Source organism: Meriones unguiculatus, chromosome 2 (genome assembly GCF_030254825.1).
Source record: "Meriones unguiculatus strain TT.TT164.6M chromosome 2, Bangor_MerUng_6.1, whole genome shotgun sequence".
Classification (NCBI taxonomy): Eukaryota; Metazoa; Chordata; class Mammalia; order Rodentia; family Muridae; genus Meriones; species Meriones unguiculatus.
Window position 1 is genome coordinate 130430947 of NC_083350.1, and position 24671 is coordinate 130455617.

General features: G+C 40.5%; 1 protein-coding gene across 1 annotated transcript in view; it reads right to left on the bottom strand.

The window, feature by feature from the left end:
* Window positions 1–19999: 19999 nt before the first annotated feature.
* The window catches only part of Agtr1 (angiotensin II receptor type 1), a 43703-nt gene continuing 39031 nt past the window's right edge, over window positions 20000–24671 (bottom strand). Inside the window, exon 3 of the mRNA XM_021659957.1 lies at window positions 20000–22600. Coding sequence (XP_021515632.1) covers window positions 21474–22553 — 1080 coding nt within the window. The 5' untranslated portion in view covers window positions 22554–22600 and the 3' untranslated portion in view covers window positions 20000–21473. The remainder of the gene's footprint in view (window positions 22601–24671) is intronic.

The following is a 24671-nucleotide window of genomic DNA, read 5'->3' on the forward strand; positions in this document are numbered from 1 at the left end:
ATTTCACTGTAGGAGCATACTCCAATTTTTCTGTTTCCTTCTTAGTGAATACTGAAAGCACTTGCAACTTTTTGCTACTATAAATAATAGTTTAACAAATATTTTGTACAAGACTTTTTGTTGGCATAAGCTTTCATTTGCACAGCATGTAGCTCTCTGAGTGGAATTCATGAATAATAATTTAGAATCAGGGTTAACATGATCCTATCAAGCATTTTCCATGGTGTTTATAAGACTTTAATCTTTAACTAGTTTCTCTGAATCCTCTAATTTGTCACCTTTCATTTTGCTAATTCTAGTAACTGTGAAGGGACTTCAAAATGGTTGTAATTCGCATCTTCCCAGTGCTTGAAAATGCTCAACACCTTTTCATATGGTTAATTGCAATTTGTAAAATCTGGTTGTATGAAGTATCTACTGAACTATTTTGAAAAGAAATTAATATTTTGCTTCTTTTCTTCATTTTTTATTTTAATTTTTTTCACAATTTATTCATTATATATTCTGATTAAAGCCCCCTCCCTCAATTCCCCTCCTTTCCTCTCTCTTTTCCCTAGTCCCCTCCCCCGAGTCCACTGAGAGAGGGAGTTTTCTATCATTGCCATCTGCCCATAGCTTGTTAAGTCTCATCAGGACTACCTGGATCCTCTTCCACTGTGGCTTGGGAAGGTCACATCAGCAGGGGTGAGTGATCAAAGGGCACCAACTGAGTTCATGATAGAGGCTGCCCCTTCTCCCTTCACTTGGAGATACACATGGAGACTGAGCTGCCAATAGGCCACATCTGAGCAGGAAGTCTAGGTCCTCTCCATGCATGGTCCTCAGCTGGTGCATCATCTCTGCAGGACCCCCTGGGCTCAGATTCTTTTAGCTTTGTTGGTCTCCTTGTGGGGGTCCTGTCCCCTCCATGTCCCTGTATCCCCACCCTTCTCTTCTTCCATAAGACTCCATGCATTCAGCACAAAGTTTGGCCATGAGTCTCAGCATCTGCTTCTATCCCCTGTTGAGTGGATCCTTTCAAAGGACCCTTTATAGTAGGCTTCCATCCTGTTTTCTCTCTTCCACTGCTTCTTCTGTTTGTCATTCTGAATGAGATTTAAGCACCCTCCCCCACTAGGGTCCTCCGCAGTGTTTACCTTCTTTAAGTCTGTGGATGGCTATCCTATATTATACTGTTAATATCCGCTTATAAGTGAGTATCTGTTGTGCCTGTCTTTCTGTTTCTGGGTTACCTCACTCAGGATGATCTTTTCTAGTTCCATTCATTTGCTTGCAAATTTTATGATTTCCTTCTTTCTAATAGCCAAATAGTATTCCATTGTATAAATGTACCATGATTTCTGTATCCATTCTTTGACTGAAGGACATCTAGGTTGTTTCCAGATTCTGGCTTTTACAAAAAAAGCTGCTATGAAAACAGTTGAGCAAACGTCCTTATTGAATGGTGGGGCATCTTTTGGGTATATGCCAAGGAGTGGTATAGCTGGATCTTGAGGTAGTGTTATTCCCAATTTTCCAAGAAAGCGCCAGATTGATTTCCAAAGTAGTTGTACAAGTTTGCCAGCAACAGAGGAGGGTTCCCCTTTCTTCACATCCTCTCCAACATGTGTTGTCACTTGAGTTTTTGATCTTAGCCATTCTGATTGGTGTAAGATGGAATCTCAGAGTTGTTATGATTTGCATTTCCCTGATGACTAAAGATGTTGAGCATTTCTTTAAGTGTTTCTCCACCATTGGATATTCCTTTACTGTGAATTCTCTGTTTGGCTCTGTACCCCATTAAAAAAAAACTGTATTATTTTGTTTGTTGGTGTTTAACTTCTTTAGTTCTTTATATATTCTGGATATTAGCCCTCTGTCAGATGCAGGGTGGTGAACATCCTTTCCCAGCTTGTAGCCTGTCGTTTTGTTCTAATGACAGTGTCCTTTGCTGTACAGAAGCTTTTTTTCTGTTTCATGAGGTCCCATTTACTGATTATTGATCTTATAGCTTGTGCTGTTGGTTTTCTGTTCAGGAAATTGTCTCCTGTGCCAATGAGGTCAAGACTCTTCCCCACTTCCAATAGATTTAGTGTGTCTAGTATTATGTTGAGATCTTTGATTCACTTGGACTTTACTTTTGTGCAGGGCGATAGATATAGGTCTATTTGCATTTTTGTACATGTGGACTTACAGTTAGACCGACACTATTTGTTGAAGATGCTGTCTTTTTTCCATTGTATGGTTTTGGCATCTTTGTCAAAGATCAGGTGTCCATAAGTGTGTGGGTTTATTTCTGGGTCCTCAGTTTGATTCCATTGACCCATGAGTATGTTTCTATGCCAGTACCATGTATTTTTTTTATAACTGTTGTTCTATAGTACAGCTTCAGATCAGGGATGGAGATACCTCCAGAAGATCTTTTATTGTAGAGGATTGTTTTAGCAATTCTGGGTTTCTTGTGATTTCATATGAAGTTGAAAATTTTTCTTTCAAGGTCTGTAAAGAATTGCGTTGGGTAATCTGATTGGCCTGCTCTTTGATCACCTCCCCCTGGGGGGAGCAGCCTTTCCAGGCCACAGTAGAGGACAATGCAGCCATTTTTGATGAGAACTGATAGACTAAGATCAGAAAGGAGAGGAGAACCTCCCCTATCAGTGGACTTGGGGAGGGGCATGCATGCAGAAAGGGGAGGAAGGGTGGGATCGGGAGGGGAGGAGGGAGGGGCTTATGGGGGGATACAAAATGAATAAAGTGTAATGAATAAAAAAATTAAAAAAAATACTGTTGGGGATAGAGATACTGATTACTTATTGTGCATAGTCCAGCTTTGTGGTATAGTCACATCGGTGCTGTTCATTTTTTATTTAATTCTTCCCTTTGTATTTGTGTTCTGTGTCAAAGTGAGCACATAAAACTCTGCAATATTTAAAAAAAAGAATTGTGTTGGCATTTTGATGGGAATTGCATTGAAGCTGTAGATTGCTTTTGGTAAGATGGCCATTTTTACTATGTTACTTCTACTGAGCTATGAGCATGGGAGATCTTTCCATCTTCTGATATCTTCTTCAATTTCTTTCTTCAGGGACTTGAAGTTTTTTTTTTTTTTTTTTTTTTTTGTACAAGTCTTTAGCTTGCTTGGTTAGAGTTACACCTGGGTGGAATTTCCTTTGATGAGTATGAAGTGACCTTCCCCATCTCTTTTGATTAGTTTTGGTTGAAAGTCTATTTTATTAAATATTAGAATGGCTACTCCTGCTTGCTTCTTGTGTCTGTTAGCCCTTTACTTTCAGGTAATTTCTATCTTTGTGACTTAGGTGTGTTTCTTGTATGCAACAGATTGTTGGATCTTGTTTATGAATCCATTCTGTTAATCTGTGTCTTTTTACTGGAGAGTTGAGTCCATTGATGTTGAGGGAGATTAATGACCAGTGGCTGTTAGATCCTTTGATTTTGATGTTGGTTGTGGTAGTGTGTTTGTGTGCTTGGCTACTTTTAGTTTTGCTGTAGTGGGTTATTTATTTCTTGTGTTTTCCTGGATGTAGTTAGCTTTCTTGGGTTGTATTTTTTCTTCTAGTACCTTCTGTAAGGCTGGATTTTTGGGTAGGTACTGTTTGAATTTGTTTTTGTTGTTGAATATCTTGTTTTCTTTATCTATGCTGATTGTGAGTTTTTCTGGGTATAGTAGTCTGGGTTGACATCTGTGTTATCTTAGGGTCTGCATGATATCTGTCCAGGCCCTTCTGACTTTCAAAGTCTTTGTTGAGAAGTCAGGTGTGATTCTGATGGGTTTGCTATTATATGTTACTTGGCCTTTTTCTCCTGCAACTTTTAGTATTTGTTTGAACTTATATCAGGTATCCAGGGCTACTTGTCCCTGGATAACTGGATTCTGGAGATGCAATATTGTTTTGGCCTTTGTTGATTGTACTTTTACGCTGGCTTCTACCCACCTGTCTGTCTCAGGTGTTGGCTGTTAATTTTTGGTGCCTTCTGGAATCCTGGGGTGGAGGGAATCCCCTTGGCAGGAAGATGGTTGTTCCTGAAGAAGGCTGCCTCAGACTTTTGGGTATGGTCACCAAATGGCCAGTGCTTCTCAAGGAACTGCCACAGCTCTCCTCAGGTGTATCGTCCTGTGGGGTAACTGGGCTCATTTGGGAGTCCAGGGGCTCTCCTCTCACCAGAAGTCCTGGAGACAACTGCCCTTCCACTAAGTTTCTTGCTCTGAATTTAGTGAACTGCTGGTGTTCATATACTGTGTTTGCTGGGTGCAGCCCTCTTGAAGAACCAGGGAGCCCCAAGGTTTTGTCAGTTTATCTAGGGTGACAGGTTGTGCTTTGGAGCAGTGTGTGTGGGCCCCAGGCTTCTATATGTCTGAGGTTGGAGCTCTGTGCCCCAGTACCCAAGCGGTAATCAGTGGCAGGTGAGGGCAGTATACAGGTGTGTGACTGGAGGCTAGAGCCCAGAGCCTTGGGGAACCCAGGAATTTTTCTGGGGGATTAGCTGGGTTTCCTGAGATCAGACCTTATGCTTTGTGCTGTGGACTGAGCACCTGCAGGAGCCCAGGAACTTTTCCAGGGGGGAGAGGAAGGGTTGGCTGGGTGCCCTGAGGTTGGACCTGATTCCTTCAGACAGGGAAACCCAGTCTCTGGTGTTTTGGGGCCCACAGTTCTCAGTTCTGTCTGAGATGGTGAGTCACACGCGCAGGCATGTGCCTCTGGGCTGGCGGCTGAGCGCCTGTTGGAGTGACACCTTTTCCAGGGATTGTCTGGGTGACCTGAGGTCAGTCCTGACTGCTTCCTCCACTGTGGGGTTTTCTCTCGACTGGAAATCCCAGTCTCTGCTGTTGTGGGGCCTGCAGTTCAGTCTGGAGTGGCGATCAGAGCATGCAGGCATGTGGCTAGCTTGGACCCAGGAACTCTCCTGGGGTTTAACTGGGTGACCTTACAGTGGACTCAATTGCTTCTCTCACCATGGGGTTTCCTCTCACAGGTCCACACTTCGGCCTGTTGGTCACTGTGCAGTCACTGCTGTCCTGCTGGTCAGACACAGTATGGTCTCAGCGCCACCATCTTGGATCCTCTCTTCATTTTTTTTAGGACTTCTTTCCATACATGTACTTTAAAAATTATCTGTTTATTTATTTATTCATTTATTTGTGTGTGTGTGTGCTCATGCACACAGGAACAGGGCTTCTTTATATAGCTCAAATGCATATTCTTTATAATTTTTATTTGTGTGTGTGTGTGCTCATGCACACAGGAACAGGGCTTCTTTATATAGCTCAAATGCATATTCTTTATAATTTTTATGTGTGTGTGTGCACATGTATGTGCATGCAATGGCATGCGCATGCCAAAACGTGCCTGAGGTCAGAGGGCAACTTTCCAGAGTCTGTCATCTCCTTCCACTGTTTGTTCTGAAGTATTGATGTTGGGTCATTAAGCTATTGCAGCAGGTGATTTTTATCTTCCGAGCCATCTAATGGGTCCTGGGTACATGCTTGCTGCTGAAAATATTTCTTCCCTCTACATAGTTCATATTTTCATTTCCTGAATGTTTTCTTTAGAAGAATCAAAATTTTATGGTTTTTTTCTTTTAATTCTTATAGTTGTAGTTGGAGTCTGAGTGTTTTTTTTTTTTTTCCTGTATGAAATTGTCTATTCCAGGGTCTCAAAACATGTTCACCTGTTTCTTATAGAAGCTTTGCTTTTTTTTTTTTCTTTCTTTCTTTTTTTGGTAAGGTGTTATCTAATTTTAAAAGATCCAGTTTTAAAAGATCTAATTTTAAAAGATCCAGTAGATCCAGTTTTCTTTCCTTGCTGAATTACTTTGGATTCTTTGTAAAAATGTATTTACCGTGTATGCATGAGCTCACTTCTGGGCTTCCTTGGACTCTCTGTTATGTTGCATGGACCTGTTGGTCTAATGTGAGACACTGCCTGAAATGTCTTGATTACTACTTTTTAAAGCATGCCGTAAGAGCAGACAATAGAGTCCTGTAACTTTTTTCTTTTATAATATTGTTTTAGTTATAAGAACTTTACATTAACATTTATTTTAATTTTATTTTTCTATTTTCGTGAAAATCCTTACTTTCACTGGGATTTGAACCCAGTTTACAGACAAGTTTGAGGATAAATTAAATCTGTTTTACTGGGTCTTTTATCTCATAAAATAGACACTTGCTGGCATTAGTTCAGTCTTTGTCAAAATCTTTGTTTTTTGTTTGTTTTCTATCCAGAAGATAGCACGTTAGTTGCCTTGGCTAGTCACAAACATGTTGGCAGAGGACATGAAACTCAAGTCAGAAACAAAGGAGTTATTCTTGAAAAGCCTGAAACACAGGAGTTACATTTGTATCAGTTCTATTTCTTCTGGATGGTTTGGGAATTGAATGGACCGGGCTCTATTAGATACTCTGTATACAGGCTTGCACCTACTGAGTTTAGTAAACCTTCTCCGGAAGGGGATGCTTACAAATTTGAGACAGCGTTGTTGTAAAGGAGATAGTAGAGAGATCTTGGCTATCAAATATCCTTTCCTTTGTGTTGGAGTCAGGGCAAAGAAAGGGCAAAAGAAAGGACATCTCTGTCTTCTGCTCTCCAAAATACAGGGACAATGCAGAATAAAGCTGTTCTAAAAACAGGGAATGAGTGTGACTCACACTGGATTGGCTTTCAACAATACTAAAGCATTCTATATTTTCTATAACAAACATTCCCATTAATGTGCCACTTGGTTATTCACTCTGATCAACCTGGCTGATGAAAACTGGAACTAACTCCATGCAATCTGTCTAACATGCTAACAATTAGGCCTAATATTGATAGGACTCAAAGTGATGTAAAGAAGCTAGTTTACCACACCAACCTCAGAATTGCCTCTCCAAAGCACTGGGCCCAATGGGTGAAATTTTCTTCCTTTAAAAATGGGCAGCTTTCTCAAGTTTCAGACTTTACATCATGTTCGTGCTGGGTACTGGGTCTATTAAAGTATACCAAACTGTATTACAGTCTTTCAGAAAGAAGTCTAGATCTCTTTTGTGGCCAGTGAGAAGGAACTGACTATTGTCTTCCAGAGCTAAGATGTTCAATGAACTGTGTGTGTAAATGAGTTAGGGTTCAATCAAGGTTTGATTGTTGATTCTCTTTTCAGTCTTCTTTAACGTGGACTAGAATGTCTACAGTTATCTTCCATATCACTGATGTTTTAAAAGAGTACAACTCAGTTTTCCTTTGTTTTATTTATCCCCTTCTTTGTAATTTATTTTTATGATTTATTCACTTTATATTCTGATTTGGCCCCTCCCTCATCTCCTCCCAGTCCCAACCTCCTTCCCTCCTACCTCTTATCCCCCTCCCTTACCCCTCAGAAAGGGAGATCTCTGGCCCCAGCCTATCAAGTCTCATCAGCACTGCCTGCATCATCTTCCTCTGTGGCCTGGCAAAGCCTCCCTGTAAGGAAAAAGTGATCAAAGAGCAGGCAACAGAGTCCATGTCAGAGACAGCTCCTACTCCCTATACAAGGGGACCCATATGGAGACTGAGCTGCCAATTGGCTTACATCGGCTACATCTGAGCAGGGGGCCTAGGTCCTCTTTTTGCATGGTCCTTGGCTGGTGCATCAGTCTTTGCAGCCCACCCTGGACTCTGATTTGTTGGCTTTGTTGGTCTCCTTGTGGGGCTACTTTCCTCTCTGGGTCCTTCTATCTTCCCACTCTTCCATAAAACTCCCCCTGCTCTGCCCAATGTTTGGCTGTGAGTCTCAGTATCTGCTTTGATCTGCTGCTGGGTGGAGGTCTTTCAGAACACCTCTTTGTTAAGCTCCAGTCCTGTTCCCTCTCTTCAACTCCTTCCTGTGTCTATTCTGTTTGCCCTTCTGAATGAGACTTAAACATCCTCCCTAGAGTCCTCCTTGTCATTTATCTTTTTTTACATATGTGAATTATAATAGGATTATCCTGTATTATATGGTTAATATATGCTTGATTTGTCTCCTTATTTATCATAATTTTATTGAGAAGTTAAAAACAATTAAATCTCAACTACATCATGAATATGAAGCTATAAGTAGTTCATGTACAAAACTAAGTAGCAGTTTGAACAGTTGGCCTCTTTTGAGATATTATTTCCTCCTCTACACCATCTTTTAACATTTTGCTCGTATCTATGCATGTTATTTCTATTGTTTGGATCTTGGTTGACTATTTCTAAATCTTTTCCTCTCATTAGGATGGCAGGCTCCCAGGTAGGTTGAGTTGATCTTTATTGAATTGGATCTTATTCAGTTTTTGGTGGCTTTATTTTTACCACACTTCAATGTGTGCGTGTGCACACATGTGCGTGTATATGTGCCACAGAGTTTTAGTTAGGGTTACTATTGCTGTGACAAAACATCAGGACCAAAGCAACTTAGGGAGGAAAAGGTTTATTTGGCTTACACTTCCACACTGTGGTCTGTCAATGAAGGAACCAGGACAAGAACTCAAGCAGGGCAGGAACATGGAAGCAGGAGCTGATGCAGAGGCCACGGAGGGGTGCGGCTTACTGGCTTGCTCCCCATGGCTTGCTCAGCTGCTTTTTTATAGAACCTAGGACCACCAGCCCAGGGATATCACCTCCCATAATGCGCTGGCCCCTCCCACATCATCACTAATTAAGGAAATGCTCACAAGGCTCACCTGAAGCCTGATCTTATGGAATAATTTTCTCAGTTGAGATTGCCTTATTTCATATGACTTTAACTTGTGTCGAGCTGACGTAAAACTAGCCAGGACACATGGTTGTGTATAGATGTCAAAAGACAAATTGAGGGACATATTTTAGTACACTCAGAGCTGTTTGTTGAGTAGAAATAAAAAGAAATAACAGTCTGATATACCCACAAAATCCCAATTACCTTGGTACTGTTCGATAACACATTATAGGAAGATTGCTATTAAGACAGGTAACCTTTTTATAGAAAGGCCAAATGTTCTTCTCTTTGGTTGATAGCAATGATTTCTTCTGGAATTCCCTCTTTTTATATAATTATATGAAAAGTCACATGAAAGAAAAATTAGAAACACTTCAACTTATAAGCCTACTGCCACTGTCTATATTCTTATGGCTGACAGCGTCCATTGACGGATTCTTCTTAGAATCCACCCCCTTCTCTTCCCCATCCCTCCCTCTATTTCTTCTTGTCTTTCAGACATGATCCACTGTGTCTCTATCTTGTCCTCAAGCTCACTCACAGCAATCTTCCTACCTCAGGCTCACAGGTATGAGCTATTTAATCACACCCATATCACATATTGTGCTCTGGCTCCTACATAAATGGTAAATAGTGTTATATAAAAGTAACTTTTATTCACCTGATTTAATTGCCATCTTCGAGGCTTACTTCCTCCATCTACTAATCTAGGCCTAGTCCTAGTCCTGGAAGCTTCTAGCCCCAGTACAATCTAATCTAGGCCTAGAATATTTTTAGCCTCTGAGACTTAATGCTGAATAAGCTCACCCTTTCTAGCTCATTATGAACGCTGGCTAGCTGGTTCAACTGGCTCAAATTCTTTTCCAAAATGACTGACTCAATCTGGCTTCTCTTATTTTCTCACTGTATTTCTCCACTTGGCCTCAAACTAACTCTAGCAACATGTCCTAATCATCTGTCTCCTTCCCATTCTCTGGCTTGTTCTGTCTTTACCGCTGTCTAACTTGTTCTTTCTTCAACCTGTTTCCGTAAAACTCTCCCGGTAAAATTGCCTCTGAATTTCATGAACTGAAGTGCTATGAACTCAGCTCTACTGCATAGCCTCTTAATGTACTGATGCAACCAAACTGACTGAACAGCACTGACTAGAACTCAGAGATCTGCATGCCTCTGTCTCCTGAGTGCTGGGATTAAAGGCATGTACCACCACAGCTGGATCTAAACTTTTCTTTACCTGAAACTTGTTCTATACTAAGCTGGCTTTGAACTCAGAGATCTGCTTGCCTCTGTCTCCTGGGATTAAAGGCATGTCTGTATTCCAGCCGGATCAAACAGACCCAGAAGGTCTTTGAATAAGATCTCTTGCCAGAGTAACCATGTTCTGAATTAAAATTCCTTTACAGTGTGATTTATTCATTAGTCATTAATTTATTCTGAATTATCCTAATCCAACATGGCATGTACATTCATTTCATACTATTGCAGAATTTTCCAGATTCTGATTTTACCCATTTCTGTTCAGATCTTGAGAAGTTCTTTCTGTGTGTCAGTATTTCCCAAGTGAAAATTAAACTCAGATCAATGCCTTTACTGCAAGGAAGGTTGGAAGTATTAAAAATCTACCAATTTTGCTTCCTATGGTAACTTATCTGGAGAATTCTCTAAATTCAGGTAATGAGCTCAGATCCAGATGACTGAGAATCACAGAGATTCCCTCAGGAAAGACATATCATCTATGCCTGACCTGTGTTTTGAACTTGAGAGTTTGCTTTGAACTTGAGTGAAAAATACTTGTTTATCTCAAATTAGTGATTTGTAAATCTAAGTAGAGGAAACTAAGTTCCATAATTTTTTCACAGATACTGACATTTCTGTTTCCTGTCTCATGTTTTATTTTAAATTATCCTTCTGTATGTATAGTTTTGGTGATTGTTAAAGCAGAAGACACCTTTGTGTTTCTGTTTTGTATAATTGTGTGAAATATTTTGAAAAATTCTGACAAGCAACAAATGAGCAAGACTTTGATGAGTTTGTATTTTTCCTGTGTTGTTAGAGGAAGGTGCTCAGAGATGGCTCTTAGTAATGTTATTATGCTTGCCCCCAGCCATCTTGTTGTCTCTGATATTGACAGGCCTTAGGTGATGCAAGCTGAGCTGTGGGCCAGAAAATGGAGCTTGTGGTCTCTGATGGCCTCAGGCCCCTGGGAATGCAGGTATGGCTGTGATCTGGGGGTGGAGCTGACATGGGGGGGGGGGTCATAGCTTACTGCTGCTTTGCTTGCCCTGGGGCACAAGCAGGGGGGTGGCACATGGACATCACCCCTTTCTGTCCTGGGTGACTACAGTCCCTGGAGATGGAGGGTGAGCTGTGTACGGGGAATAGGGCTCACAGAGGATGGAGTGCAGCACTAACTCTTTTTGGAAGTCTGGTAGAATTCTGCCCTAAACCCATCAAGCCCTGGGCTTTTCTTGGTTGGGAGAGTTTTAATGAAGGCTTCTATTTCACCAGGAGTTATACACCTGTTTAAATTATTTAACTGATATTGATTTAAATTTGGTAAGTGCTGTGTACTGAGAAAATTATCCATTTCTTTTAGGCTTTCCAATTTGATGGAGTAGAGGTTTTTAAAGTATGTCTTATGATTATCTTGGATTCCTTAATGTCTATTGTTATGTCCCCCTTTTCATTTCTAATTCTGTCAATTGGATTTTTTTCCCCTGATTTTTAATTAACTTATATAAGAATTTGTCAATATTACTGATTTTTTTTCACAGAATTAGCTCTTTGTTTTATTGATTCTTTGTATTGTTTTTTTTTCTCTACTTTATTAATTTCATCCCTGAGTTTTATTGCTTCTTGCCATCTACTCTTTTTGGGTGTGATTTCTTCTTCTGGTTCTAGAAATTTCAGGTGTGCCACTAAATTGCTCATACGAGATCTCTCCATCTTTTGTTTTGTTTAGGCCCTTTGATCCTGAGTGCCATGAACTTGACTCTTAGAACAACCTTCATTGTGTATCATAAGTTTGGGTATGTTGTATATTCATTTTCATGAAATTTTAGAAAGTATTTACCTCTCTCCCCCCTTAATTTCTGTTTGGACATATTTTTCATTCAGTAGTGAATTTTTCAGTGTCCATGAGTTTATAAGCTTTCTGTTGGTTCTGCTGTTGATATCCAGCCTCAATTCACAGTGGTCACAAAAGATGTGGGGTGTTATTTTAATTTTCTTGTATTTACTGAGACTTGCTTTGTGTCTGAGTATGTGGTCAGTTTGTGAGAAAGTTTCATGAGCTACTGAGAAACAGGTATGTCAGTTTGTGTTTTGGCAGATGGGTTTTGTAAATATTGTTTAGTCTATTTGGTTTATAAAGTCGGTTAACTCCACTCCAGCCTTTCTCTATTAGTTTTTGTTCGGATGACTTGCCTGTTGCTGAGAGTGCTACATTGAATTCTCCCACCACAATTCTCTCAGTGTGTGAAAGACAATATGTGACTAGTGGTAGTGTTTCCTTTATAAACTTGAGTGCCCGTGTGTTTGGTGCATAGGTATTAGAATCTCTAAGTGGATTTTTTCCTTTGATGAGAATGTAGTGTCCTCTCCTCTCTCTTCTGATTATTTCTGGTTTGAAGTCTATTTTTTTTTTCAGCTATTGGAATGCCATTAGTAATAGCTTGTTTCTTAGTCCACTTGCTTGAAATAACTTTTCACCCTTTCATTCAAGGTGATGTCTATTTTTGATAAGATGTGTTTTGCATCCATTCTGTTATTCTTTGTTATTTTATTAGGGGATTGAGACCACTGATGTTGAAAGGTATCCGTGAGCAGTGTTGATTTTGTTGTTGTTGTTATTGTTGTTGTTGGTAGTGGTGATCTTGTGTTTATGTGCTTCCCTTCTTTTGATTTGCAGGTCTGGGATCATTTATTCCCTGTGGATGTTTACCTCTAGGTTGAATTTATTTCCTTTAGCATCTCTGTATGGCTGCATTTGTAGATATTGCTTAAATTTGATTTTATCATAGACTGTCTTATTTTCCCATCTATAGTGATAGAAAGTTTTTCTTAGAATAGTATTCTTTGCTGGCATGTGTGTTCTCTTAGAGTCTGCAGCACAGCTCTCCAGGCCTTTCTGGCTCTTAGAGCCTCTGTTAAGAATTCATGTGTAGTCTGTCAGTTCACATCAAAAGTGGCTGTATTGTCCTCTACTGTGGCCTGGTAAGGCTGCTCCCCCCCCCCCCCAGAGGGAGGTGATCAAAGAGCAGGCCAATCTGATTATGTCAGAGGCAGTCCCTCTTCACATTACTATGTAACCCAATTGGACTCTGAACTGCCCTGGGCTACATCTGTGCAGGGGTTCTAGGTTATCTCCATGAATAGTCCTTGGTTGGAGTTTGAGTCTCTGGGAAGTTCCCTATGTTCAAATTTTCTTGTTCTGTTGCTCTCCTTGTGGAGACCCTGTCCTCTCCAGCTCTTACTATTTCCCAGTTCTTACCTAAAATTCCGTTCACTCTGCCCAACAGTTGCCCATCAGGCTCAGCATCTGCTTTGATAGTCTGAAGGGCAGAGGCTTTCAGAGGCCCTCTGTGGTAGGTTCCTAGGTTGTTTCCTGTTTTCTTCTTCTTCTGATGTCCATCCTCTTTGCCTTTCTGGATGGGGATTGGACGTTTTAGTTAGGGTCCTCTCTCTTGCTTAGTTTCTTTAGATGCACAGGTTTTAGTGGGTTTGTCCTATGTTGTATGTCTATATGAGTGAGTATATACCATGTGTGTCTTTTTGCTTCTGAGACAACTCACTCAGGATGATCCTTTCCAGATCCCACCATTTACCTGCAAATTTCATGATTTCCTTATTTTTCATTGCTGCGTAATATTCCATTGTGTAGATGTACCACAATTTCTGCATCCATTCTTCAGTTGAGGGGCATCTGGGTTGTTTCCAGCTTCTGGCTATTACAAATAAAGCTGCTACAAACATGGTTGAGCAAATGTCCTTTTTGTGTACTTGAGCCTCTTTTGGATATATGCCCAGTAGTGGTATGGCTGGATCTTGAGGAAGTGCTATTCCTAGTTGTCTGAGAAAGCGCGAGACTAAGATCAGAAAGGAGAGGAGAACCTCCCCTATTAGTGGACTTGGGGAGTGGCATGCAAGCAGAGGGAGGAGGGAGGGTGGGATTGGGATGGGAGGAGGGAGGGGCTTATGGGGGGATGCAGAATGAATAAAGTGTAATTGATGAAAACTTTAAGAAAAAAGGGAAAAAAATAATTTAAGAACCTTAAAAGACTTTCAAAATTGGAGGAAAACATGGAGTTAATCAATTGGCATGGAGCACGTCTCGCCCCTGGGGGCAATGGTCTCCTGAACCTACTCAGACCTCGGACACCACCACTGCTAGTTCTAGAACTGACGCAGGATGTTCCAACGAGGGGTTAAGGCTTCTCATAATATTTCCTATAAGCCCACACCTGTTTGTCTATATCCCCCATTTTTATTCATTATTAGCCAGATAGAGCCAAGTAATTGTGGTAATGATACTTGCTTTTTTGCCCAATGCTGGAATGCTAGTAAAGTTAGGTATGCCCTGGTTACTCGCATGCCTCACTGGGTGCCTATGCCCATTGATGCCCCTCACGCTATGACTCTCTTCAGACAGAAAAGGGATCTTGGAACTACAGCCACCATTGTTACTACCATCTCATTGACGGCTGTTGGAGCTACCACCAGGGCATTAGCCATGAGTCATACTGGGCAGACTGCTCAGACCCTGAATAATCATTTAGCCAATGTAGCTCATGCCTTAGTTGTACATAAAGGAATTAATGCTCAACTAAAAGGAAGCTTGATGGTGTTCAATCAGAGGATTGACCTCTTGCAGGAGCAAATTGATACCCTATGGCAAATCGCTCAACCTGGCTGTCAATGAAAGTATGCTGGACTTTGTGTCACTAGCATACAACATGAGAATTTTTCCTGTGCTGCAAATCTGTCTAAACAATTGTCGAGCTATATTTTAGGTAATTGGACTGGAGAATTCGATACTACGATGGAGCAGCTGAGAGTGGCCATTGTCACAGTAAATTCTACCGGAGTGGACGCAGGACTAGCCACAGGATTATCAACATGGATTGCTGCAGCCATGAATCATCTGAAGGAATGGGCGCGCATGGGAGTGTTAGCAGGCCTTCTGGTGTTGGTCTCCTTGGTTTGCCTGTGGTATATATGCAAGATTAGAGTCTCACAACAGTGTGATGCAGCCATGATCATTCAGGCCTTTACAGCCATTGAAGCAGGACATTCTCCCCAAGCATGGTTGGATACCATAAAAAGCTAAAATGATACGCTCAGGATGCGAGGCTAAGCACTGCACTCAGGGTCAGCCGCTTTGGACCCAGAGAAGAGCATGTCTGATTGCATGCGGGTTGATGCCCCAGGTCCCGCCTCTGAGAAAAAGGTATCAGACGGTCTGATGCTCTTTGGGTGGATGACACCTAAATGAACATCTGTACAAAGTCCCAATTTATTTCTAATATCAGAGATCAGACCTCTACTCTTGCCTGATGCGTCTAAAACAAAAAGGGGGAACTGTAGAGAGCTGCGGAATGCTATGCCTTAAAGATGGAGCTGGTTTCCGCCTTCCACCTTCCCGATGGTGAGTGCTCTCTGTCACGAACAACTCCACATTTGGCTAAGGCCGAGGATCTGGCTTGCTCCATGTATGTGGACCTATCTGCATTGCCCCCGTGGCACGCCTGGGTTGGCTACCCAGAGGCTATTTAAGCTGTGGGCTGGCTTTCCCCGGGGTCCGAGGATTGTTCAATGTTCCTGAATAAACTGCATTGAAAAAAAAAAAAAAAAAAAAAAAAAAAAAAAAAAAAAAAAAAAGAATTCATGTGTAAATCTTAATCTGTCTTCCTTTAGATGTTAGTTGGTCTTCTTCCCTTGTAGATGTTAATATTATTTCTTCTCTACATGCAGTGTTTTGATTATCATGTGCTGAGGGTACTTTCTTTTCTGATCCATGATCTGGTGTGTTGCATGCTTCTTATGCCTTGATAGACATCACTTTCTTTAGGTTAGACATTTTTCTTTCCATGATTTCATTGAAAGTATCTTTTGTGCCTTTTCCCCATGTTTTCCTTCCTTCCTCTATTACTATTATCCTTAGATTTGGTCTTTTCACAATGTCCCAGATTTCCTGGATGTTTTTGTGCAAGGAGATTTTTTAATTTAATATTTTATTTGACTGAGTTATTCTTCTATCATGTTTTTAATGCCCAAGATTCTCCTTTCTAGCTCCTATACTCTTATTTGTAATGTTTGTCTCTGAGGTTCCTGTTTGAATTCCTGTATTTTTTTGTTTCTAGATTTCCTTAATTTGGGTTTTCTTTTTTGCTTCTGTTTCCACTTTCACGCTTTGAATTGTTTTATTAATTTTCTTCTAATGTTTGTGTTTTCATAGATGTCTTTAAGGAATAATCATTTGCTTTTTAAGCAACACTATCATATTCAGAGAGGCTATTTTATGTCTTTCCCCACTGTGCTTTTGTTGGTTTAATCAGGGCCTGGTGTGTGTGGGGGGTTGCTGGCCCTTAGTGAAGACATATTGTCCTGGCAGCTATTAATTGTGTTTTTATGCTGTTATCTGTCCATATGGGATTGGGAACATTGTAATTCTAGCTGTCAATATGTGTTCTTGTCTTTGTTGGGTGTGTGTTTTGTTCTTTGTTTCCTTTCTTTGCTACCCTCTGTGATTCTTAGGACAGTATGGTGGCTGTGTGTTAGCAATTCACCTGGAGTCCTGATAGGTGTGGCCACAGGGGGCTTCTGGTAAAATGTGCTTCTGGGTATTGGAGCTTCTGGGTATTTAGGAATGGGGATGGGTTAGGTTGTGGTGCAGAAGGCCTCCACATTATGGAGAAATGCAGGGTGTTCTTCCAGAATCTGCTCAGTCCATCGAAAATGAGGACAAAGGAAAGGCCATCGTAGCAGGTCTGCTGCATAGCTGGGTCTGAGCTGGGGATTGAACTTGGGGGAATGGAAGGAGAAGGGAAGCTCTGCCATCAGCCTACTTGCTTTCTTTGTCAGCATGGCATATGTGTTCCAGGGAGTACCTGATGGAGTTGGGGACTGAGGTGAAGCACTGAGTTAGAGAATAGGGTTTAGGAGGTGGTGGAGATCTGTGTGATCCACTGGAGATAGATGCAGGGGACAGGGAGGCTGAAGTAGGTGTTCTACTGCAAAAGTGAGGATGAGACTGAAGCTTTAGATACAGAGGAGAAGAGGGAGAGATAAAGGTCTGCTCTTCGCCTACCATTTTCCAGGTAATTTGTTAAAAATAAAACAAAAGTGAGGCGTATAACATTACATTCATACCTGTTAATAAGGGGATAAGGGATTATATAAATATAATTTCCTTTAAGAAACATTATCAAATATTAAATATAGTAGGTTAGCAAACATGAACTGCTTCTGATCCCTCGCGGCATAACAACAATTGAAAAATGATAACATAGTATTAAATTGACTAAAGGGTATGTCAAGTAGTAGTAAGTCTACACTATAATTTGTGGTTAAGTAGAATTTAAGTAGAATTTAATAGATGTGGTTATTTTTTATTACAATTTATTCACTTTGTATTCTGGCTGTAGCCCCCTCTCATATTCTCCCAGAGCCACCCTCCCTTTCATTTTTCCCCCCTATGTACTACCCCTAGTCCACTGATAGTAGAGGTCCTCCTCCCCTACTATCTGACCCTAGACCTATCAGGTCTTATCAGGACTGGCTGCATCCTCTTTCTCTGTGGCGTGGTAAGACTGTTCCTCAATCAGGGGGAGGTGATCAAAGAGCTGGCCACTGAGTCCATATTAGAGAAAGCCCCTGCTCCTCTTACTAGGGAACTCACATGAAGACTAAGCTGCTACATCATCTTCAGCATTTGTTGTCACTTGAATTTTCGATCTTAGCCATTCTGATGGGTGTGAGGTGAAATCTCAGGGTCATTTTATTTGCATTTCCCTGATGACTAAGGACATTGAACATTTCTTTAAGTGTTTCTCTGCCTTTCGATATTCCTTTATTGAGAAATCTCTGTTTAGCTCTGTACCCCATTTTTAAAATTGTATTATTTGGTTTGTTGATGTTTAACTTCTTGAGTTCTTTGTATATTCTGGATATTAGCCCTCTGTCAGATGTAGGGTTGGTAAAGAGCCTTTCCCAGTCTGTAGGCTGTAGTTTTGTTTTGTTGACAGTGTCCTTTGCTTTACAGAAACTTTTCAGTTTCATGAGGTCCCATTTATTGATTGTTGCTCTTAGAGCCTGTGCTGTTGGTAGTCTATTCACGAAGTTGTCTCCTGTGCCAATGAGTTCTAGGCCCTTCCCCACTTTTTCTTCTAACAGGTTTAGTGTCTGGTTTTATATTGAGGTCTTTGATCCACTTGGATTTTATTCTTGTGCAGGGTGATAAGTATGGATCTATTTTCATTTTCTACAAGTAGACGTCTAGTTAGACCAGCACCATTTGTTGAAGATGCTATCTTTTGTCCATTGTATGGTTTTAGCTTCTTTGTAAAAAATCAAGTGACCGTAGGTGTGTGGGTTTATTTCTGTATCTTCAATTCAATTCCATTGATCCTCCAGTGTATTTCAATGCCAGTGCCATGCAGTTTTAATTACTGTTGCTCTATAGAGCAACTTGAGATCAGGAATGGAGATACCTCCAGAAGATCTTTTATTGTACAGGGTTGTTTTAGTATTCTGGGTTTTCTGTTTTTCCATATGAAGTTGAGAATTTTTCTTTCAAAGTCTGTAAAGATTCGTGTTAGTATTTTGATGGGAATTGCACTGAATCTGTGGATTGCTTTTGGCAGGATAGCCATTTTCACTATGTTAATCCTACAGATCCGTGAGCATGGAAGACCTTTCCATCTTCTTATATCTTCTTCAATTTCCTTCTTCAGAGACTTGAAAAAAAATTTTTCATGCAGGTCTTTCACTTGCTTGGTTGCAGTCACACCAAGGTATTTTGTGTTATTTGTGGCTATTGTGAAGGCTGTTGCTTTTCTAATTTCTCTCTCATCCTGTTTATCTTTTGTACACAGGAGGGCTTCTGACCTTTTGAGTTAATTTTGTAGCCAGCCACTTTGCTGAAGGTGTTTTTCTCCTTAGATGCTGAAAAAGCATTTGACAAAATCTAGGTCAAGTATACAAGGACAAGGCACATACCTAAACATAATAAAGGCAATATGCAGCAAACCTATAGCCGACATCAAACTGAGAGGACAGAAACTTAAATAAATTGCACTGAAATCAGGGACAAGGCAAGGCAACCCACTGTCTTTATAACTCTTCAACATAGTGCTTGAAATCCTAGCTTGAGCAATAAGACAACCAAAGGAGATCAAGTGGATACAAATTGGAAAGGAAGAGGTCAAAGTATCACTATTTGCAGATGATATGATTGTATACATGAGTGACCCCCAAAACTCCACCAGGAAACTCCCTCACCGGGTATGATTCCTTGTGGAAATAAAAGAACACTGGTAAGTGGCAGGCACTGAATTAGATAAATTTTAAATAGTCCAATAAAGATAACATGAGGCATATGCAAGCACCTAATCAGAAAATAACCCTTTATGCAATGAGGATGAACACAAGAGGCTGTTGTTGAAGATTCTGCCTTGTGCACCAGAGCAACTCTGAAGGAGTTTTTTCACAGCTCTCATCAACTAGTTTATGTTCTTTAAATATTTTGGTCACACTTTTTTGGACAAGAGTGGGCATCTTAGCCTTCTGTAGGTGGACCTCACAAACAGTTGAAACCTCTAGGTTGAGGAATGATGCAGCTACCAGATAGAAACATCATGTTACAGCAGGTTCTTCAGATGTAGTTTGGTCCTAACCCTTGCATGCGGCATGTGGATTCTTACAATCAATTCCTTCTTGATGAAATTTTATAAATTGCTCATGTTGTTGAGTCCAACAGTTGGCAATATTATAAATTGTTTTATGTATTTTAGAAAACATTTAGTAATGTTTACAACTGTATACTCTTTATACTCACTTATACTAGTTAGAGAATGAAATCTGTCATATCCATGTGTTTGAAAGCTCATCTCAATGAAACTTACAATACTGAAACAATACAAAAATTCCAAATTGGTGATTCGCTAACTACATGAAGGTATATGTCTTTGTTTGATAACAACTAAATATTACAATGCTCGAGAAAAATATTATTAGTGTAGGAAGCAATTGCTCTATGAAAAATAAATTTCAATGCATATATGATTCATGTAATAATTTGTGTGTATATCTGAGCATGAAATATCCAGAAACAAATGGATTAAAATTTTAATGTGCATTGGGACACTGAATAAGACTTTTATAATTTTATCATTTTATATGTCTTCTAAATTTTCTACAGTGTTCATGTACATAATTAGACAAATCCCAACATTACAAATTATAGGTAAAATGCTGTTATTATTTTGAGTTATAAAGAGCTGATGATTTTGCTGTTATATAGGGTAACATTGAAAATTTAAAAGGATGTGATTATTTCATGTTGTTCATTAGAATGAAGTGTTTTCTTCTATATCCTTTCAAAAGTAAGACTCGAAAATGTACAGCATCCACTGAAATAGCTCAGTAGATAAAGGAGCTTGCCTCCAAGTATAATGACTTAAGTTGGCACCTGGGAACCCACATGGCAGACAGAAAGAACTGACTCCCACAGTTATTCCCTGACCTGCACGTGTGTGCTGTGGTCTATGTGCACCACAAAAAAATAAAGGTACTAAAAATTAAAAACTATATCTACCCATATTACATTACAATTAAATCAAGCTTAAAATATCTTCGTGTTTACTCATGGTTTAAATAAATCAGTATATGTTTTAAGTAGTGAAGATTAAGTATATTTTGATAAATTTTTATTTCAAGATAAATATAACTTTGCTAAACTTTAATCAAACAGTAGCTTAGAGATATAACTATTCATATACACATAGAATATATACATCTTTAGAATTCTAAGACACACTTCATGGGAAATCTGCTTATCAAAGACTATGCATTTATTAGATAGGAAATAAAACTGATCCAACTAGGAAGACACAATTGCCTTGGGCAGAATCACAGCCTTACAAGCAGTTTAGCTTTGCTGCATGACTGGAGTGGGGCCATTCTACAGATAAGCTGTTCGGTGGGCATTGTTTTGACAGCGTAAATTCTTAAGACATTGGCCAAACTCCACAAAGAGTTTTGAAACTCCATGACTACCGCCTAGTAAATCTGGCACAAAATGTATAGTGACGGGAACAGTGGTGTCATAGTCACTAGTAGTAGCTAAGCAGACGAACAGCTTCCTCGCCCCTTGGAAGCTGGTGAGCTCCAATCTCGCTTTTGCTAGTCTGCAGCTCTGACGCATTCCAAATACGTTTAATGCATTCTAAATGTGATAATCAAAAGTAACACAGTTGGGAGGGGGACTGGAGAGGTTGCATTTCTGCCGGTACATTTTTTCCAAAATCAGTTCAGTCCCTCGATATCTGATGTTGTCTTTGGAGCAGCTATTGTTTAGTTAGCGAAAAGGGTGGGGAACGGGGGCTTTGCTCCAATTTGTTTTGAAGAACGAGAAGAACTTTTGTTTAGTGCTTTAGAAAACATGTACCGAATCCCTTCTCTGCTTCAATCCGGAAGAGGTGGAAGTTGAGCGATCTTTCGGTAGTGAGCAGTGCAGCCAAATGTTGCTCTGTCTTCTTCTGTCAGGGAATCCTGTCACTACCAGGCTTTGAACCCCCTCACTCCACCTCAAGACAAGATGCGAGCTTCTTGGCCGATGAGCTCATGTTATCTGAAGGGCGGTAGGAAAGAGTGCTCATTTTTGTTGACAAGCCTGCGTGGGACTTGGCCTTTGGGGGAATGTATTTCAGAAGCTGGAGGAAATATTTTTTGAATTTTTTCCCCAGAAAGCCATAAAACAGAGGGTTCAGGCAATTGTTAAAGTAGGCTATGCAGATGGTGATGGGCATGGCAGTGTCCACGACGTCAGCGATTTTACAGTCTCGGATGACGCCCAGCTGAATGAGCACGTCCAGAAAAGTGAAGATTTGGTGTGGAATCCAGGAGAAGAAGAAGAAAAGCACAATCGCCATAATTATCCTAAAGATGTCATCGTTTCTCGGCTTGTTCTTCTGAATCTCATAGGCCTTCTTTAGGGCTTTCCAAATAAGAGTATAGCTAGTGAGAATGATCAGAAAAGGGAACACAAAGCCCAGGATGTTCTTGGTCAGGCCCATTCCGACAGGGAGGGTTGAGTTCTGAGATTCATAATGGAAGGCACAAACCGTGATATTGGTGTTCTCGATGAAAAATACATTCCGGTGTATGACGGCTGGCAGACTGGCCAGGCCAGCCAGCAGCCAGATGACGATGCAAGTGACTTTGGCCACCAGCATCGTGCGGCGGAGGCGAGACCTCATTGGGTGGACGATGGCCAGGTAGCGGTCGATGCTGAGACAAGTGAGCAGGAACACGCTGGCGTAGAGGTTGAAACTGACGCCGGCCGAAGCGATCTTACACAGGTGATTGCCGAAGGGCCAGCGGTATTCCATGGCGGTGTAGACTGCCCAGAGCGGCAAAGTCAGCAAAAAGCATAAATCAGCCAGGGCGAGATTCAGAAGGAAAACACTGGCCACGGTCTTGAGCTTCATGTAAAAGTAAATAACGATCACCACCAAGCTGTTTCCAAATATTCCCATCACGAAGATGATGCTGTAGAGAGTAGGAATCATGACAAATATGTAATTGTGCCTGCCAGCCTTGGGGCAGTCATCTTGAATTCTCCTAATCCCGTCTTCAGTAGAGGAGTTAAAGATCATGTCGTTCTTTTGGGGTGAATTGGTGTCCAACACTATTCAAAACGCACCTGGAGAAAACAGAGATTTTGTTTTGTTTTGTTTTGTTTTGTTTAAGAGTGTAAGTTGCTGTTGTAAATAAGCAATTTTAATTCACAATCACAAGTCTAGCAATTCAACTTCAGTCTTTGGTAAAAAAATCCCAAGTCTGTGTAGGTTGGCAAATCCTAGCTTCCGAGTTGATTGATAACGATCTAAGTCTTGGAAAATACTCAACTAAAGTACAAACTAAATTAGCTGATCTGAATGACTAGAGAGCTGTTCCTGGTATAAGCACGGCTAATGAACAGATCTTTAACCTTAAAAGTGTGATGTGTACATATGTTATTTTTCAACCAATTTATTTCATCTCTCAGCCTTTGTTTGGGTGTAGAAATCCTTAGCGTTCTCCCTTAAGCAGGGAGCTGTGGTTGGTTACTGAGCGATTGGTCACTGTGAATAGATTTAAGAGGAGTAGGAAGGAGTGTTCAATGCTTTGTGGAGTAACACTCCTTCCATGATTGTTCAGGCTGCTTCGGGATGAAACTGTTTATTTTCTAATCCCCAACTCAGTATCCCAAAAGGTCTTTTTGGACTTTCATTCCTATTGGACTTACTGCTGAGGTCAACTATTTAACTAATAGTTTGCAATTTGGGTAGGAAGGATGTGAAATGAACAGGTTAGCCTAGGATTATTTCCAGGACTGACAGTTATCTAATTAGACCTGGAGAACAGGAGCAATTTTTTTTTTATGGTATTTAGATGGTCAGATGCTTGGAAAGGAGTTCCACAGAGACTTTTGCGGCTATTTCTCTAACATTGCACACGATCAACACTTAAGCCGTTCACTTATGTGATTCTGAAAAGCCACACGCTCTGTACAGGGTAAGTCCATCAGGAAGCCCTGGGAGGAAGGTAGAGCTGCTGTAAGAGTAGCATGGCAGGGTGTGGAGCTGGAGTGCTCTCAGATGAGGGTAGCCTGTTAATTACACGGATTCCGTTATGATGCCCTGGTCAAATTCCTGCATGCATGTGGCTGTGAGTTCCAGCGTGAAGACATGCCCTGCGGAACAAAAGGAACAGGCAGGAAAACCATAGAAATGTGTGGTTTACAAAACAGTCCGAGTCACAAGGAAAAGAAAATAACCTGACAGAACCTATGGTTTTTTTTGTGCGATAGGCTTCTTTCTTTCTCAATCGGCAGGATTTCCCTTGGCGTTGTTTACTTTTTCGTTGCTTTCACGACAGTTATGGAACTTACGCCAATATAACAGGACCGTTTCCTTAGATAAATATTCTTTATAAAAGTTAATTATCATAAAACGTTTATTGGTTAGTAGTCATTATCGTTAGTAGTCAATCTTTACCTTAGTAAAGATTAATTTACTTGTTTGCTCTTTCTCTCACATGTAGTTGTAAGTAGCTGGATTTCCTTCAGGAAAATATTTAGAAATGTCAAGGTTAAAGAATGTTTCAAAAAACAAAACAGGCCTGAATGAACTCTACACTAAGAGTAGGAATGTTTGGCTTGGTTTGGGAATAAGGACACCAAAAAAAAAAAACAGAACGAAATTTATTTAAAGTATGACAATCCCTTGGGTGCTCTGAGCTGGCTAGAGCAAGGAAGAAATTCTCCTCTCCTATCTCTTCCCATCTCGACTTCACACAAATCAATTGGTTGCGTTAGTTTTGTCTGAAGTGAGTAAGATTGTACTAAGTAGTCTGAGACTAGCCTGGAACAAAAAGAGAAAACATCTGCATTTGAAAGGACAGATTTATAAACTTGAATTTGAAATCCAATTTCCAAGCTGAGATCGGCTTTTCCTGTACTTCAATAGATTGACACTAGGGGAGTGTTGTTGCTGTTATTTCAACACAAGCTGGGGTTATCTGAGAAGAGGGAACTAAAACTGAGAAAATGTTTTTATGAGACTGGCCTACAGGCAAGCCTGTAGGGCATTTTCTTAATTAGTGATTGATGTGGCCCATTGTTCGAGGTACCATCCCTGGGATAGTGACCTTGGCTTCTGTAAGAAAGCAGGCCGAGAAAGCTAGGAGGAGCAAGCCAGTAAGCAACATCTCTCCAATGTGTCTGCATCAGT